This window comes from Melanotaenia boesemani, chromosome 15 (genome assembly GCF_017639745.1).
Source record: "Melanotaenia boesemani isolate fMelBoe1 chromosome 15, fMelBoe1.pri, whole genome shotgun sequence".
Taxonomy (NCBI): domain Eukaryota; kingdom Metazoa; phylum Chordata; class Actinopteri; order Atheriniformes; family Melanotaeniidae; genus Melanotaenia; species Melanotaenia boesemani.
The window spans coordinates 20,151,352-20,166,709 of NC_055696.1; the positions used below are offsets into that span (position 1 = coordinate 20,151,352).

General features: G+C 39.3%; 1 protein-coding gene across 1 annotated transcript; it reads left to right on the forward strand.

Moving 5' to 3' along the window:
• Positions 1 to 2,898: 2,898 nt before the first annotated feature.
• On the forward strand, positions 2,899 to 10,658 carry nop16 (NOP16 nucleolar protein homolog (yeast)). The gene is made up of 5 exons (XM_042008192.1): positions 2,899 to 3,080; positions 4,487 to 4,595; positions 5,039 to 5,105; positions 5,433 to 5,539; positions 10,118 to 10,658. Exons 1-5 carry the CDS (start codon positions 2,974 to 2,976, stop codon positions 10,259 to 10,261), a joined length of 534 nt encoding a protein of 177 aa, XP_041864126.1. The 5' UTR covers positions 2,899 to 2,973; the 3' UTR covers positions 10,262 to 10,658.
• The last annotated feature ends 4,700 nt before the right edge of the window (positions 10,659 to 15,358 follow it).

Here is a 15,358-nt window from a genome sequence, read left to right on the forward strand (position 1 = left end):
GCAGCATGTGATGACATCACAGCAGAGTCCTGCAGAGGGTGGATTCACCAATTGAGGAGATACTTTCCTCGCTGCATTGCAAGAGATGATATTCGCTGTGATGTGGATGAAACTATGTGGAGGAACGTCTGGATGAGCATGAATGATTTATAGTACTATGTATGACTCAAACTGATGATTCATTGGTCAAAACTTAATTGGCTGTTGGATCTTTTTCATTTGAGTCAGGTGTGTTGAAGCAGGAAACATTGGAAAATCTGCAGACAGCGGCCCTCGAGGACACCCCTGGAGTAAACTGTCATAATGGAAACATGACAATTTAACATTTTAAGCAAATGACATGCTTCTGCAGGTTTTCAACTAGGTTTTACAGTTTGTACTGATTGTTTTGAGAAATGCATTAACTGTTGTACAAATGTAAATAGTGATGTAAGAAATGCACCAAAGCGACCGAGAAAAACTCTAACATTATCCAATGTACTTGCACGCGTTTAACCTGGCTTTTATTCTGAATGATTATTGTAACTTCCGGGCCTTTTATCGTTCATTCATCTTTCGAGTGTGACGTCAGCTGACGCAGACCGATTCTGAAGGGAAAAAATGCCAAAATCCAAAAAACGGGACGGTTTTTAATTTGTTTTTTCTTTTTGTTTTTTTTTTTTTCGTTTTTCGTCTTTGTATTCTGAGAATAGAAAGGGAAAGGAAAGGAAATGAAGTTCTGTGTTTCCGGTTTTTTTAAATTGTAGATAAAGAAAAACAAAAAAAAAACAAAAAAAAAAAAACGATGGTACTTCCGTATTTTCGATTTTGGTTTAAAGGACACGAAGCCGGTATGGAGCAGAACACGAAGGAACTCCATAATGAGAGAGGAGTTGAAGGTAGTGGTGGATAGCTAAACAAAAGACATATCTGCATGCACACGAACCCGTGGTGAAGTTAACGAGACAGTGTCGAACCTGGACTCGCGCGTGACAAAGTTAGAGACTGTGTGATGAGATAACTAAGTCAATGAGGAGTTGAAACATAGAACCGAGCGACTTGAAATGCAAAGTCGCAAACACAGTTTGTGTGTTTTTGACCGGACGAACAACATGGACAAAGGGAATCCGACCAGCGCTCTGTTTAAGTTTTAGTTTCAGGAAGAAGCACCGGGAGCATCAGGTGGAGATGGCCCGCAGGACCGGACCGGTGGGGAGAGGCGCTACTGCTGCTGGCAAGCGATGATTGTACGTCTTCACAAGCTCACAACGAGAGATGAGATTCAAAAAATCGTTAGAAAGAGGGTTTGCTACGACTACAAGGGATGAAGGTAAGGATCTTTCATCTCTTGTAAGGATGCGGCAGAAGTGTGTGTTACTGGATGCTGGACTGAATATAAGTGACTACTTAGGATAAACAATGAGATGTGATAGCAGAGAAACTGGACTATGACTGAGTTTAAAGTGACTTTTCTATTAACTAGTTTTGTGGCAGGCAAAGTAAAAAAAAAGACATTTCATTTTGGATAAGCCTGTAACCATAGGTTTCTGTTCTTGAATTTAAGACCACTTTCAGCTTTGGAGCTAAATAATTATTCATTAGCGAGTGTAGCGCCGTGGATTTTTATTTAATTACATTGTTGAAGATATTTTCATGTATGCGTATAGTTTAAAATAGCTCATTTGAATATTTGTGGTTTAAAGAATAAAATAAATGGAACCTCAGAATTATTACAGAATTATAATTTGCAGATATTAGCCATAGATTCAACTATTTATAGTCCTGTGTTGAAAATAGATGGCAGAACTGAAACTTGGATAGAGGGAGCTTGTTATGTTCAAAACAATATTCCGCTTAAAGTTAGAAGAGATCTTGAGAGAGTTGAAGTAATATGGCTATAGCTACAATTTTCGTATGTAAAGCCTGTCCTTATTGGATGCTGTTACAGACCACTGAATACTGATGTAATGAAATCTACATGTTCATAACACAGAAGCAGAGGAGATGCGAACTACAAAGGAGAGGAGGAGGAGGACAGGTGCTGCTAGGGAGGAGACAGACATTACTCTAAATGCTGCAGGCAGGTAATGGAGGAAGAAAATGTAGGGCTGGTCGGTACATATAGCAGTGTCACTCTCTTTTGGGGAAGTGATTTATGTCTGCCTGCTGCTGGTTTAAGTTTTTGTGTTGATGTTTAAACAACAGAAGTTCCCTACAATCTTAATCTTACAATCTAAGGCTTCCTGTTCTGTTCAAATGTGCAGCAACAAATATCAGCCACTCCATAAACAGTGTGATGTCAGTGAAAATGGTCTATAGAAAATGGATGGATGGATGGATGGATGGATGGATGATGGATGGATGGATGGATGGATGGATGGAGTGATGGAGTGATGAATGGATGGATGGATGGATTGAGTGATGGATTGAGTGATGGACTGATGGATGAACCAGAAAGCCGTCCAGCCTGCATCTTCTAATACAGTGGTTCCCAACCTTTTTTCCTCGAGGACCCCCTTCTTGCATATACTAAAAAGCCATGGATCCCTTGCTCCACCCTGTGCTGAAACCATGCTGGTTTTAGGCTTAAAAAAGTGAGATTCTCACCATAAATAATGTATTCTGATTGAGTCCCGTCCTTTGATAAAGCCAAAGTTAAATGAACAACATACAGCCTTACTTCTATTAATTAAAAATGGGACAATTTGTGCGCATTAATCCCAATGGCTCTAATGTTCAAAGCCTCGGGGACCCCGAACCACTGTTCTGAAATAGAGTAAAAATAAGTTCACAGTAAGACAGGGGGTATAATACAAAACCTGACTCGTGTGTTTGTTAGTGTATCCTTGCAAATGGTTTATATACTGAAACGTATTACTTATTGTTATTATCTAAGTACCGGAAGGCAGCAACCGAGCTTCCTGTTTGGAGCTGCACGCGGCTTATACCACGCTAATATCCTGTAGTTCGCTTCTCATAAACACAAGTGTGACAATGCCAAAAGCAAAAAAATCGAACAAGCGAAATACGTTTGACTACACAAAGAACCGAAAGAAGCTGAAGAGGAAGTTTCTGAAAAAATACAAACCAAGGATAGACCAGTAAGCGGAGCGACTCCTAAACACGTTTGCTAATGTTAGCTAGCACCGGAGAGTTGGCACATTAAGAGGAGGCTCAGTCATTTGAATCGACATTTAACATTTAAAGATCGTGTCAATAAGCAACTATTGTATCCCAGTTCAGGGTCCAATTGTGCAGACTAATCCTGGTTAGTCTAAGTGACTGAATTTAATGTAATAGTTTAACGAACATCTTTCTGTATGTGTGTGTGTCTGATGACTGCAGTGGGTGGAACGGCAGGCTTGGCTTCATACTAAAGGTCCATTTATGCTCCCTTAACTACGTATATAGCGACGTCCTATTCTAATGTTCTCATACTTCGTGCATCTTATAAGTTGCTATGGTTGTCGAGTCAGTGCCTCCAGTAGTGGGCAGTGCTGAGTTGAGAGTTCACTCCCGCGAGCCAGCGTCAGTTTCAGACACCGTTTGGTGGCGGTAATGTACCGCTATGGAGTTGTTTCCAACCGCTCAACACGTCCTAAACAGTCAGTCTTTATTCGAAAGCTCATGCAATTTCTACAGCTGCTGTGCTCATCTTCATCCTTCTGTTTTTTCCCTTCCTGATCCTCTTCTTTGCATGGTCCCATGTCAGCTGTTCTGCTCAGCACTGCCCCTGCGATTTCCGGTGGTATTGCTCCGTCTTCTGTGTCGAGCATAGACGGGCCTTTAGAAATTAGTGTTGTTTTCTCTGACCATAACTTTCCACATGGCTCAACACCATTGTCCTTTTTCAAATGTTACCCATGTTTTAAAGAGAGGTCCCATCCTGGCTAGACTATCTGAAAGCAGAAAACTTTCAGCGACATAACTTCACGGCCGTGGTGTGTCAAGTCATATACGTATGGCTGAAGAATTCACATAACTGCAGAAACCTACCATTTAATGAGATATTGATCAGAAAAATGAAACACGTCTGTTCGAGTTCTGAAAATCCTTTCTATGTAAATCCTTATGTATAAATTCAGCTTCTAAATCTCATGTTGATATCTTCGACCAATGTCTGACAGCTGTTTTAGGTGGGAGGAGACAAGTAGAAACTCAGGGTTTGGAGTACCTGGGGCCCTCTTAGGACAGAGTTAAATGACCTTCCCTCTATGGTTAACCTGCTCCCTTAGTTACCATGGCAACAGAGTTCTGTTACCATGGCAGCATACTCCAAAGTAAGACTTGCTTTGCTTTCTGGAACAGAAAACCCAGAGTTCCCCCCCTGAGTTTCTGGAACAGGCCCCTGATTCTTCATCTGAGTGTAGTTTTTGTTCATGATTTCAGAGAAACATCAGCAGACCTGCAGATATCTGGGCTGTCAGATGTACATTAATAAGGAACTGAAGTCTGATCACAGAAGTGTTTCTGAACATCAGTGTGACCAACTTGTCCTTATTCTCAGTCCAGACATCCGAAATGCCTGGGATGATAAGAAGTCCATGGCCAAGAACCTGATGGAGATGGGTCTGTCTGCTGATCCCAACCGATCTCTGCCAGTAAAGAAACAGACGGTAAGTTTTTAATTCTCACTCCTGAGAGGAGGAAACTAAAAGAGGCTGTAGTTCTTCTTAAAATCAGGTCAAAGCATGACAGTGATCCTGCTGGTTGAATTTCATTCAGTAGAGCGACAGTCTCGACCACCATGTTCAGATTCCTGAAACAAAGCATTGAATGTCTATAATTTAATATGATTGTGTTTTTTTTCTTCTATGAGTTTTGTGAAAAAAAGTTTTTTCTTAAAATATTATAAATGAGTCGCTTTACTCTGAAGCCTATAATATAATTTTTTTTACAGCTTCATCTTGGATGCAGCCTGATTTTCAGCATTAATGATTTATATTTGCCTCCTGTAGATCCAGAAACGCACACCTCCACCTCACACCTGTCAGGTGATGAGAGGGAGGTGGTCGATCTGTTGCTTGATGGATTAACATGTTTCTGTTCATCTCTGCAGCTTTTCAGCAAAGACAGAGATGACAAAACTCCCACCAACATCGTCACCAAGCCCTACATCCTCAAGAGTGAGTTGCTGGAAGCCTCCAGCTTCCATGTCTATCTGTATACATCTATAAATAAATACGTATGCAGTTTGATTTGCAACAACCCGTGAATCATGTCCTCGTTTATTTAGTGTGTTGCAGTTTAATTCAACCGGTCTGAGTTGAAGCACTTTGGTTTCTGCACAGCAACTTTGTTTTCATTCTCTTCTGAGTAGCTGCTGGTTCTCCCACTTTTATCTTCTCAAAATGAAACTGATAACACCCAGTTAACCATCAGCAGCAGACGAGACAGGAACCATATTTGTCTTTTGATTCTGTTGATTGTTGTTTTTTCTGTTCTCTGTGCAGAGCTGGAGGAGGAGGCCAACCTCCCAGAGAAAGACTGCAAGACGTTGTCCTCCGACCTGATCGAGTACGTCCAGCATATGATCCGAGAACACAAGGACAACTACAAGGTAAACTACCGCTCAGAAGTTTACAGTCACCTGCTAATTTCTTTTTCATCTGAAGTGGGGTTAATAGGGTTTGTATTTGGTTTCACGGGGTGTAACGTCAGGTCTGTTATGTAAATAGAGACACGTGGTATCCACTGAAGGTAAGAATATCAGCTAAAAGCTCATAACAACTTCTAAGACCACCAAACACAGTTGTCACTGCTAACAATTAAAAGAGCAGGTATACAAAATGTGCTGAGAGATGTAAACACAAATTGTGGATCTATCTGTTCACCAGACTGCATGCACACAGACAAACACCTCTACATTGCGCTATGACCAAGACTCACTGAACCGGAAGCAAAAGAAGTCAGAAATTATGTTTGTTAAACATCATCATAAATTCTGTCTTAACTTTGCTGTCTGGCCTCTAAAACGTCTATCCACCGGGATAAAACCACATTTACAGAAGAACTCCCATTTCCCAGAGTTTCCCTCCAAAATCACTGTCTTCTGTTCAGTTACATGGATTTGATTGGACGCAGACAGGTGTCAGTCATTCTGTGTCACAGATATTTCCCTCCTTGTCAATGATTGGTAAGATGGATGTAACCATGGCGACATGAGTGGATTCTACTGGATCACACGACGAAAAGGACGTTCAATTATATCAGTCGAACCCACCTTTATGACGAGATTTGCCCCTCATGATTCAGCCATGTGGAGGATGTTTCCATGTCTGTGCACATGAGCATTTTGCACACCTCCTCCCGTTTTCAGTATTTCAGCCACTTTTTAGCTCCTTTAGGTTACATGACATTCCAGAAGAAACGCTGTGCTCCAGAACTGGTGCTGGAGATGATTTTTCAGGACTGGGATATGCTTGCTGTGTACACAAACATGCCCGTCTGCGCTCTGCTCCATTTGTGGTATACTCGCTGCAGCATGACGCAGCCAAAACACCAACAATGTCAAGGGAAACTGATTTGACTACCAATAATCCACGTCATTGTTTCTCTCATGTAGCAACACATGAAGTCTAATTTATCTCCACATCTGTAGACTCACAGGTGAAGCATTAGATTAGTTGGGGAAAAACATATGAAGCTATATGGTTGTCGCTAGTTAATCTTCTGATATCTAGAAAATGTAAATATTTCTCTGATTGGATTGAAAGCAGTCACCCAGTCTGCTGCACTAGAAATGTGCTCTGTTCCTACTGCAAAGCAGGAGGATGAGTCCCGAACTACTGACCTAACCTAACATTACAGTGATAGCTGAGAACCATTCAAATCCTAGTTTTTATTTACTATTAATAATTCAGAACGATTTATTTCTATTATTTTTCTCCACAATAATCAATTAATTCAACACTCAGCTGCTCACCTCCTTCCTTAGGGGCTACCTGGACGTGTTCAGGTGGTGGTGGGGGGGTCTGGCAGCATCTGCTTCGGCTGATCCCGTGTCTGTTTGGAAAATGCATGATGTTTTTGTTTTGTTTTTTTTAGAAATAGAACAGCTTGCTAATCGTTTGCCTGCCTTGATTATTTGATTAAAACAACAGTGAAATGAATAAAATCCAGAGTTTCTTCAGAAATATGAGCTAATATGGAGCAAAGTGAGCTAGCTTATATGGACAAAGTTTAGAAGAGACAACAAGCTGATGTTCCACAACTTTCTATCAGACGAACTAAGTGACCCACCTCGCCTCTGAAAGAACTGGGTGACGTACTGTCCACCCCTCTGTTCTCTCTCCAGTCTTAGCTTTTTTCTTTTCTTTTTAAACTTCCCGATTTTTTAGGTATCCTGCCATCTTACCATCCATTCGCTGTCTGTCTGTTGCGCTGCTCCACAGCTGAAGGAGCAGGTGGACTGAACCATTTAATAGAAATATAGGGGGGGTTTTCAAAAATGTTTCAAAACAAAGAAACTTAGTGATACTAGTGATGCATTGTAACTAAAATGTTTGCGCGATTGTAAGTTTATCATTGAGTGTTAGATAATTTTGTTAGTATTACAGCTGCATTGAGGGCCCTTCTGAGCCCCCTGTCAGTCATGGGCCTCTAGAATCCTTTCCCTTTACCCCCCCTTTTCGGCACCTCAGGTCACGGCCTTCGGCCGGTACGATGTTCTGCTTCATTCAAACATCGCGATCCCACATCCACTTCTAAAATGAGATTCCAAAAATCCTGGTCAACATTTTCCAGTTTCTAATTATCGTTTTTCTTTTGAAAGCATTTTGAAATTAAACTTTTTGAAAACATCTGATCTGCCTTGAACGTGGTTGCTCCTGCGCTCTTCGCGTTAGCTGTGCTAATGTGGGAGCTAATAAGCTGCAAAATGGTGCACACATGAATGTTTTACTTCATTCTGATCTGCGTCACTTCTGTCTTTTAATGTTTTCTGTTAAAAGAAATGGCAGTAAAACTGTTTTCATTCACATGTGCAGATGTAAAACACTAAAATTAATCCGATATATGGGTCTACATGCACAAAGAGCGTATTGGGGAGAAATCCAGGTGTGTTAATCTGATTTCTCGTAGATAACTGCCATTATCTGAATAAGTATAATCAAATATGCTGTGTACATGATCACTTGTATAATCTGATTATAATCATGTATTTGTTGTGCTTGTAAATTAGCTCACTGTGGACATTATTGGAGTAAGAGTTTTAGAAACAAGACTTTTACTAGCTGGAGAGATCTAAGAGAAGAGACAGGATGAAGATGGATGCTGAGTTAGCCGTCGTTAGGAGCACCAAAGTAGGAAAATCTGCCAAAGTTCAGTAGTGTTGCTTTAAGAAAGCTAAGTTTAAAGTCTGATATTGTTTATTGGTTAATTCTCAAGGCTCATTTCTATTCCCTTACATACGTTAATATGAACGTCTGTTTCAAGTGTCACAAATTCCTCATAGTTTCATTTGCCCCTTATGTTTGCCCTGAGTTAGCCAATACATCCACCAGAGGGCAGTGCAGAGCTCAGACTCCCCCCCCAGAGTTCCAACAATGCATTCAGACAATAACAATAACAGACATGGTGAAAGAGACTTGGAATAAGGGGTGCGCAGCAGATGGCGTGAGGGGGGGATTTGTTTTGTTTTGTTTTTGTTTTGTTTATTTTTTTTGGGGGGGGGGGGGGGGGGTTCTGTGTAAATAATAAAAAGACTTGGGGGGGATATCCTTGTATCCTCTTCTGCATTTTGTGTTCAAGCTTTGAAAATGTTCGCCGATGCGTTCAAGGGCACGTGGGATACAAGCTGTTCTCTGCAGCTCGTCCTGCTTAATTTCTGCAGGGAACAGATGATTTGTCGGCCCGGTTTTTTCCTCCCGGCTGTGCTCTGTGGTTCGGCTTCTCAGAAAACTTTGACAAACGCCACAGTGTGTTTTAGTGTCGTTACTCAGGGCGACGCCAGGCGGGAAATACCGAGCTTTTATCAGAAAAGGGCCTCATTCATATGGATTTTCCACAGTTGCTGTAAATGAGTCATCACGGGAAAGCCGGGACCATTCAGTGAGAGAGGACATTGTGCTCTTTATTTATTTTCCATACAATAAACTATCCTTTGACAGAAAATCTTCCACCTTTGACTCTGAGTTATGTCAGCACAGACAATGATCCTCATCACACTTGTGTTATAAAACCTGTTCAGACCTGATGCCAGAAACACTCCTCCAGTTCTGATCTTTAAATAAAATTACTGTTATTTCTTTCATCTTGACGTCCTTTAAAACACTGACCTGGAATCACGCATAAACATAAATTTCTTTAGTGTGAAAAACATGTTTAACAAACCATCTTTATAACTAAAAATGTAAATATAAAATTGATTTAAAAAAACCAAATTGTGTACAAATTTAGCAGAAAAAAGGTTATAAAATCAGTTTACATCAAAACGTTTTGGGTGGTTTCTGTACAACTATTTACTAAACAATCGTTATCACCACCACATGCCATGTAAACAGTTCATTTCTGTCCACTTGAAGACACCACTCCAGCTCCACTTTAGTCCAGCTCTTATTTCTGTCACGGGATTGATTGATTGTGTGGCTTGGGTTTTTTATTTATTGATTGATTGATTGTACTTTATTGAAACAGCATGTAATACAGCCCTTGTATGAGCACAGTCCGTGTTGTAAAAGGGCTCATTTAGGTCAGGGATCATCATCTTCAGACCTCCTGGGCCAGGGTCCTGCAGGTGTAGATGTTTCCCTGACTCAAATTAATAACAGCTGTTTGGGAATCACCTTGTTGCTGCTAAAATCCTGTTTTCTGTCCATCAGACTGTCTGATCTTTGCTGGTTTTTAAAGAAACAGGAACAAATGGCGTGTCTTTGTGACAGGCTGCTGGTACCAAAGAGCCTAAAGATCCAGTTTTAAACTGCTCCTAAGTTGTTTTGTGTCAACAACACAAATGACGGATGTAAATTTTTTTCCACCTGTCTGCAGTTTCAGAGGCGACCGATGGTGACAAATCTTCATCCTCTGGCTGTTTTCCACCAGCTGTCAGAACATACAAACAGATCTTTGTCATGTTTTCAGTGCTAAATAAGAAATGAGGAATATTTTTCTTTTTTGACTTTTTTCTTCTTCTTGGCAGGCGATGGCCAGAGATGAGAAGAACTATTACCAGGATACACCAAAACAGATCAAGAGGAAAATCAATGAGTACCAGCGCTGCCACCCGCAGCACTACGAAGCCTTCATCAGCTCCCTCGCTGCTCTGGAGCCCATGGTTCAGTAGCTGGATCCTCAGCCCCATCAGGACTGTATGACTTGTCAAAGTCTGCGTTTGGACAGTAATGATGGTCTGTAGGGCAGAGGACTGTGATGTTAAAATCTTGTTTGCATCGATATTAAAACTGCACGCATTTGTACGGATTCACACCAACAGGAAGGACGTGGAAATCAACACCTGCTGACCTCTTTCTGGATCACAGCTGGATAAAAAGTGCTTTTTATTTACAGCAACATTGGAGGATGATGAAATAAAACCATGTTGTTAATAACATGAAAAATTTCAGGCATAAGTGACGGTGACACATTTTGACAGGTTTTAATTGAAGATTTTCTTTGAGGTTGGGCTACAGCTTGTTCTGTTTTTTTTTTTTTTTTTTAGTTTTCCTTTACTTAAATCGGCCGAAAAAAATCCAATTCAGAGTAAAATAAATAGATTTTGCACAGCCTCAAAAGCAGAATATAGTCCCACTCCCACCTGAAGGAGTAATAAGCCTTAAAAGGTGGAACGTATTGAGGGGTGTTCAGTACTGCAAGATTTGGTATCAGTCCGCTACCAAATAAAGGGCCGATATCGTCAATACCGATACAATACGTTTTGATAAGGTTGACAAAATTAGTGTGTTAATGCATTAACATGTAGGTGTCACAGTGACGAACCCAAAAACCACTTTATCCTCATTTTTGAAGATTCTGACCATTTCCAGGCTTTACATTAAAATATTAATATCACTTGTGTCTATAGGTATCGATTAATTTTGATATCACTGTTGGTGTCGATACCAACATTTCTATCAGTATTGTGGATATTTGGATCGATCCGCCAACCGCTACTGTATTTGGAGGGTGAAGGGCTTTGGTGGTGGGGTGGTCTCGGGTATCTGGACATTTCAGTTAAGACTTCTAAAGACATGTAATTTGTTTATAGTTTACTGAATATTCATTCGTTGTATAGTTGGTCTAAACCTGTTTAGAAACCTTTAAATGTCATCTGATAGACCATAAGAGTAATTCCCATCATGAAGCACATGATTCATTTTATTTGACATCAGACACATTTACAAGCTTTTATTCAGTGTTTGTGGTTAAGACCCACTTGTGAGTTCTTACATTGACTGAGTCATGTTGCCTCATGCTCGCAGCAGGTTGCAGAGTTGAGTGTGTGCTGAGAAAACACTGATATATCAGCCAAATCAAAAACTTCCTGCTGTGATAGTCAGGGAACTTTGCCCAGCAACACAAGGCCAGGAGCCTATGGAGGCCTATAGATAACATCTGTTTGTACTTGCACTGACTCGCCCAGAGAACGAGTTGTCCAAGCTAAGAGAACTTATTTGTTCGGGGACTTCTTATGGATCCATGGCTGACTCAAACTTTGTTAGCATGTTTTATTATCTGTAGACAGATCTTTTTGTTATTGACGTGTTTTGTGTCACATGATTTCTCACTGATCCAAAAGAAAAGTCTTAATATAACTTCTGTTCAAGAATAAAAGACTGTGATATTACATTGCATACAGTCCTCTCTCATCCATTTTTCTTTCAAAAGTTTGCAAAACTAAACCTCATTGACAATTATAAGATTTTTTTTTCTTTTTCTTCACAGGGAGGAATGTTATTCATTTCTCTATAGAAGGATGTTTTTTGGCTAAAAATGAGCAAGACCGGAAATGTTTAAAAACTTGACTGAGACCTAGTCTGAAAATGATCTTGAGTCAGCGCTGATTTTAACTTTTATGTTAATTTGTCTTATACTACAAATACCGGTTTAAACAGCCTTAACAATGTTGGGAACCTGGGGCAATAGGTAGGGAGCAGTTTGAGGGGGGGGGGCCTTTTTCACTGCCACACCACTAAACCTGAGTCAGAGGCAGAAACACGAGCAATTTGCTGCACCACCTGAGCCACTAACATGCTTTGGAGTACCAAGAATGTGTTATAAAGAAGCCCCATTTCCACCAGTGGTCCGACTTGGGATGGGGTGGTTAGGTTTGATAAATCCTGAGCTCTATCCTGTTTCCAAACCTTTTTTTTTTCATGATATGCTTTACACGAGGGTGATAATCACAAGTGTGTTGCTCTTTCCTCTTGACTTAATGAGGGTCTTTTGGCTCAGAGCACCGTAACCAACAAGATAGCAGCTGAATGTAAAACAGTCTGACATTTTCATATGTTTAACCTTGACCTTCTCCCAGGACAAGACAAGACGGCGCTGTTTCTGGATCCTGTTCACATAGGGCTACTTCTTTACATTATGGAGCTTTAACCTGCATTTGTGGATTTCAGGGTGAAATGTGTTCACAGACAGTGATTTCTGGAAGTCTTTCTGAGTCTATGCAATGGTTTCCAGTAGAGAATCATGTCTGCTTTTAATGCAGAAGATCCCCAGCATCCAGCATTGTCCCATGCACACAGAGATTCCTCCTGATTCTCTGAATCTTTTGATACTTATACTGTAGTTGGGATCATCAAAGTTTTCCCAATTTTACATTAAGAAACATTTTTATGAAAAAAAATTCCCCAATCTTTAGACTCAGATTGGTGAACCACTGTCCATCTTTCCATCTGAGAGACTCTGCCTCTCTGAAATGCTCCTTTTATAGTCATGTGACTGACCTGTTGCCAGTTAACCTAATTAGTTGCTCCTCCAGTTGATTGTTTGTACCACCTACTTTTCCAGCCTTTTGTTGCTCCTGTGTTGCTGCCATCAGATTCACTATCAGACATATTTTTCATGAAATGGTAGGTTGATGGGGTTTGCTAATCATTGCATTCTGTTTCTAATTACATTTTACCCACAATCCCACATTTTTTTGAATAATCATTCTGGTTCTGAAAAAAATGGCATCATTGCATCTTTATAGTAACTGAAGTAACTAAAGTCAAATTATTGATCGGAGGAATTATTAGCAGTCATCCTGATAAAACATGTTCTTACTTTAATATAGTGGTATTATATTATTGTCCTTTGCTTTCTGGTCAGTAACCTCCTGTAAATCCTGCCTTTCCTTCTAATTTCAAAATATGGTATTCCTATTTCACCAAGCTTGAACTGGAGCCAAACAGGAGCTGGCTACCTGAATCCATCCGTTAACAAAACCACATCTATTACAAAGCCTTCTTTATAATCAGCTTCAGTTTTAATACAAAACTGTGTGCATTAATTCATATTTACCAGGAGACATAAAAACAAAACAGTTATGGAAAATATATACAACAGTGAAAACTATCTTTTTTTTCCTTTTCATAACAGAAGGAAATTAAAAAGGGAATCAAACATTTACAGCATAGAAAGAGTGAAGCTAAATTATTTTTTTCTGTGTAAGGAGCTTTACAGTCAAATACTTAGCAAATGCGTCTTCGTTCACACAGCAACTGAACTGAATCAAACAGGAGTGAAAAAATTTAAATGGTACGCGCTTTATAATAAACATTGTACTTTTATACTTTTGGATCTTAATTTGACATAGCATGGTACATTCGTTATTCTTACATTCACCCCAAAAATGGCATATTAGCTAGCTCTATATTTTAACATCCATTATTATTCTGTTAATGGTTTAATCTAGAATTTTACTAAACATACTGTATATCATACATTTAGATGTACCTCATCTGAAAATACGCAGCATTTTTTAGCCAGGAAAGTGTCTAGAGGCCCATTTGTTAAAGTGTGATACAGAGCATTTCATCCGTCTTCATTGTCCTTTACATGCGTTTGGTTTGTTTTCGGGGCCCTTGATGCAGATGCTTCTCTGACAGAGCAAACAGAACAGTACCACCAGAAACTGTGGATCTTAATCCACTGACAGTTTTTTCTCCAATTCAAAGTTTTTTTTTTTCTTAAACAGGATCTAGTGTGTGAACTTGCATCTAAACTGAAAATACTCATTCTGCATTTTCCTTACACAACATTAGTCTTTTTTTATTTTTTTTAACAACCACTTCGTTCGTTTACCAAAAGTATGTGAACCTACAAAAGTTAGGTAACTGAATAACAGTAATTCTGTAACTTGCTCATTCTTCTTTAAAGTAGGGAATCTTGAGACAAACTCAGAGATGCAAGCACCATATTAAAAACCTCTGGATGTAAACAGCATAGATTAAAGGTTTGTGGCTGATTAATACTAAAGCATAACCTAAAAATGTCATTACACTGCAGCTGGCATAAAGTCTGTCTGTGGAACAGCTAATGATACATTTTCATACTTGATATTAAATCTTGTAGTCAATAAATTTACTCATTAAAAACTAACATTGGCTTGTTTATGCTAACCTGATATTATTTTACCAAATATCCAGATATTTAGTGTAAGTGAAACTGCCAAATGTTAACCAGCACTACAGATGCAGAATAACTAGATTAATGTTACCTTGTTTAGGCTAACTTACTGTTAGCTTAAATGGCTGCGAGTGCAGCAATTTATGCCAAGTAACATCTTGCATTGTAATAAACATATAAATGACTTTTTAAAAAAATTGACAGTTAATGATTTTACTAACTATTCCAAATATCTGGACATTTAAGTTTATTTCCAACTGCTAAACATTAAACTGCACCTCAGATGCAGAAAACACATTAGCTTGTTTAGATAGCTTATATAGCTGCAGAAATTTGCGCTTAAGTTACATCTTGCATTGTAATAAACTGGTTTAATTACTTTTTCGTTTACTAAAAATACCAAATATCTGGACTTTTCAACAGTCAAACATCAACCGGAACCACAAATGCAGATTGATTAATCTCAAAGGCTAATGTTAGCTTGTGTAAGCTAACATACTGTCAGTCTGTTTGGCTGCAAGAGTATCAATGTGCTCCTAAGTAATGACATACATTAAAACAAATTTATTAAATAACTTTTCTTTATTTCTTGTTTGGTTGTCATATTTATCATAGGGCAGTGATATTATTTTACCAAATATCTTGACATTTAGTGTAACTAGAACTGCCAAACATTTAACACCATCTCTAGATGGAGAATAATTAAGCTTTAAAGCTAACGTTAGCTTGTTTAGGCTAATCTACTGTTAGCTTATGGCTGCAAGTGCAGCAATTTGCTCCTACGTAACAACTTGCACTGTAATTATTTAATTACTTAATTTCT

Coding starts and splice junctions, on each gene's coding strand:
- nop16 (XM_042008192.1), top strand. CDS start 2,974: ATGCCAAAAGCAAAAAAATCGAACAAGCGAAATACGTTTGACTACACA. Junction 4,596..5,038: donor TGCCAGTAAAGAAACAGACG/GTAAGTTTTTAA, acceptor TCATCTCTGCAG/CTTTTCAGCAAAGACAGAGA. Junction 5,106..5,432: donor CAAGCCCTACATCCTCAAGA/GTGAGTTGCTGG, acceptor TTCTCTGTGCAG/AGCTGGAGGAGGAGGCCAAC.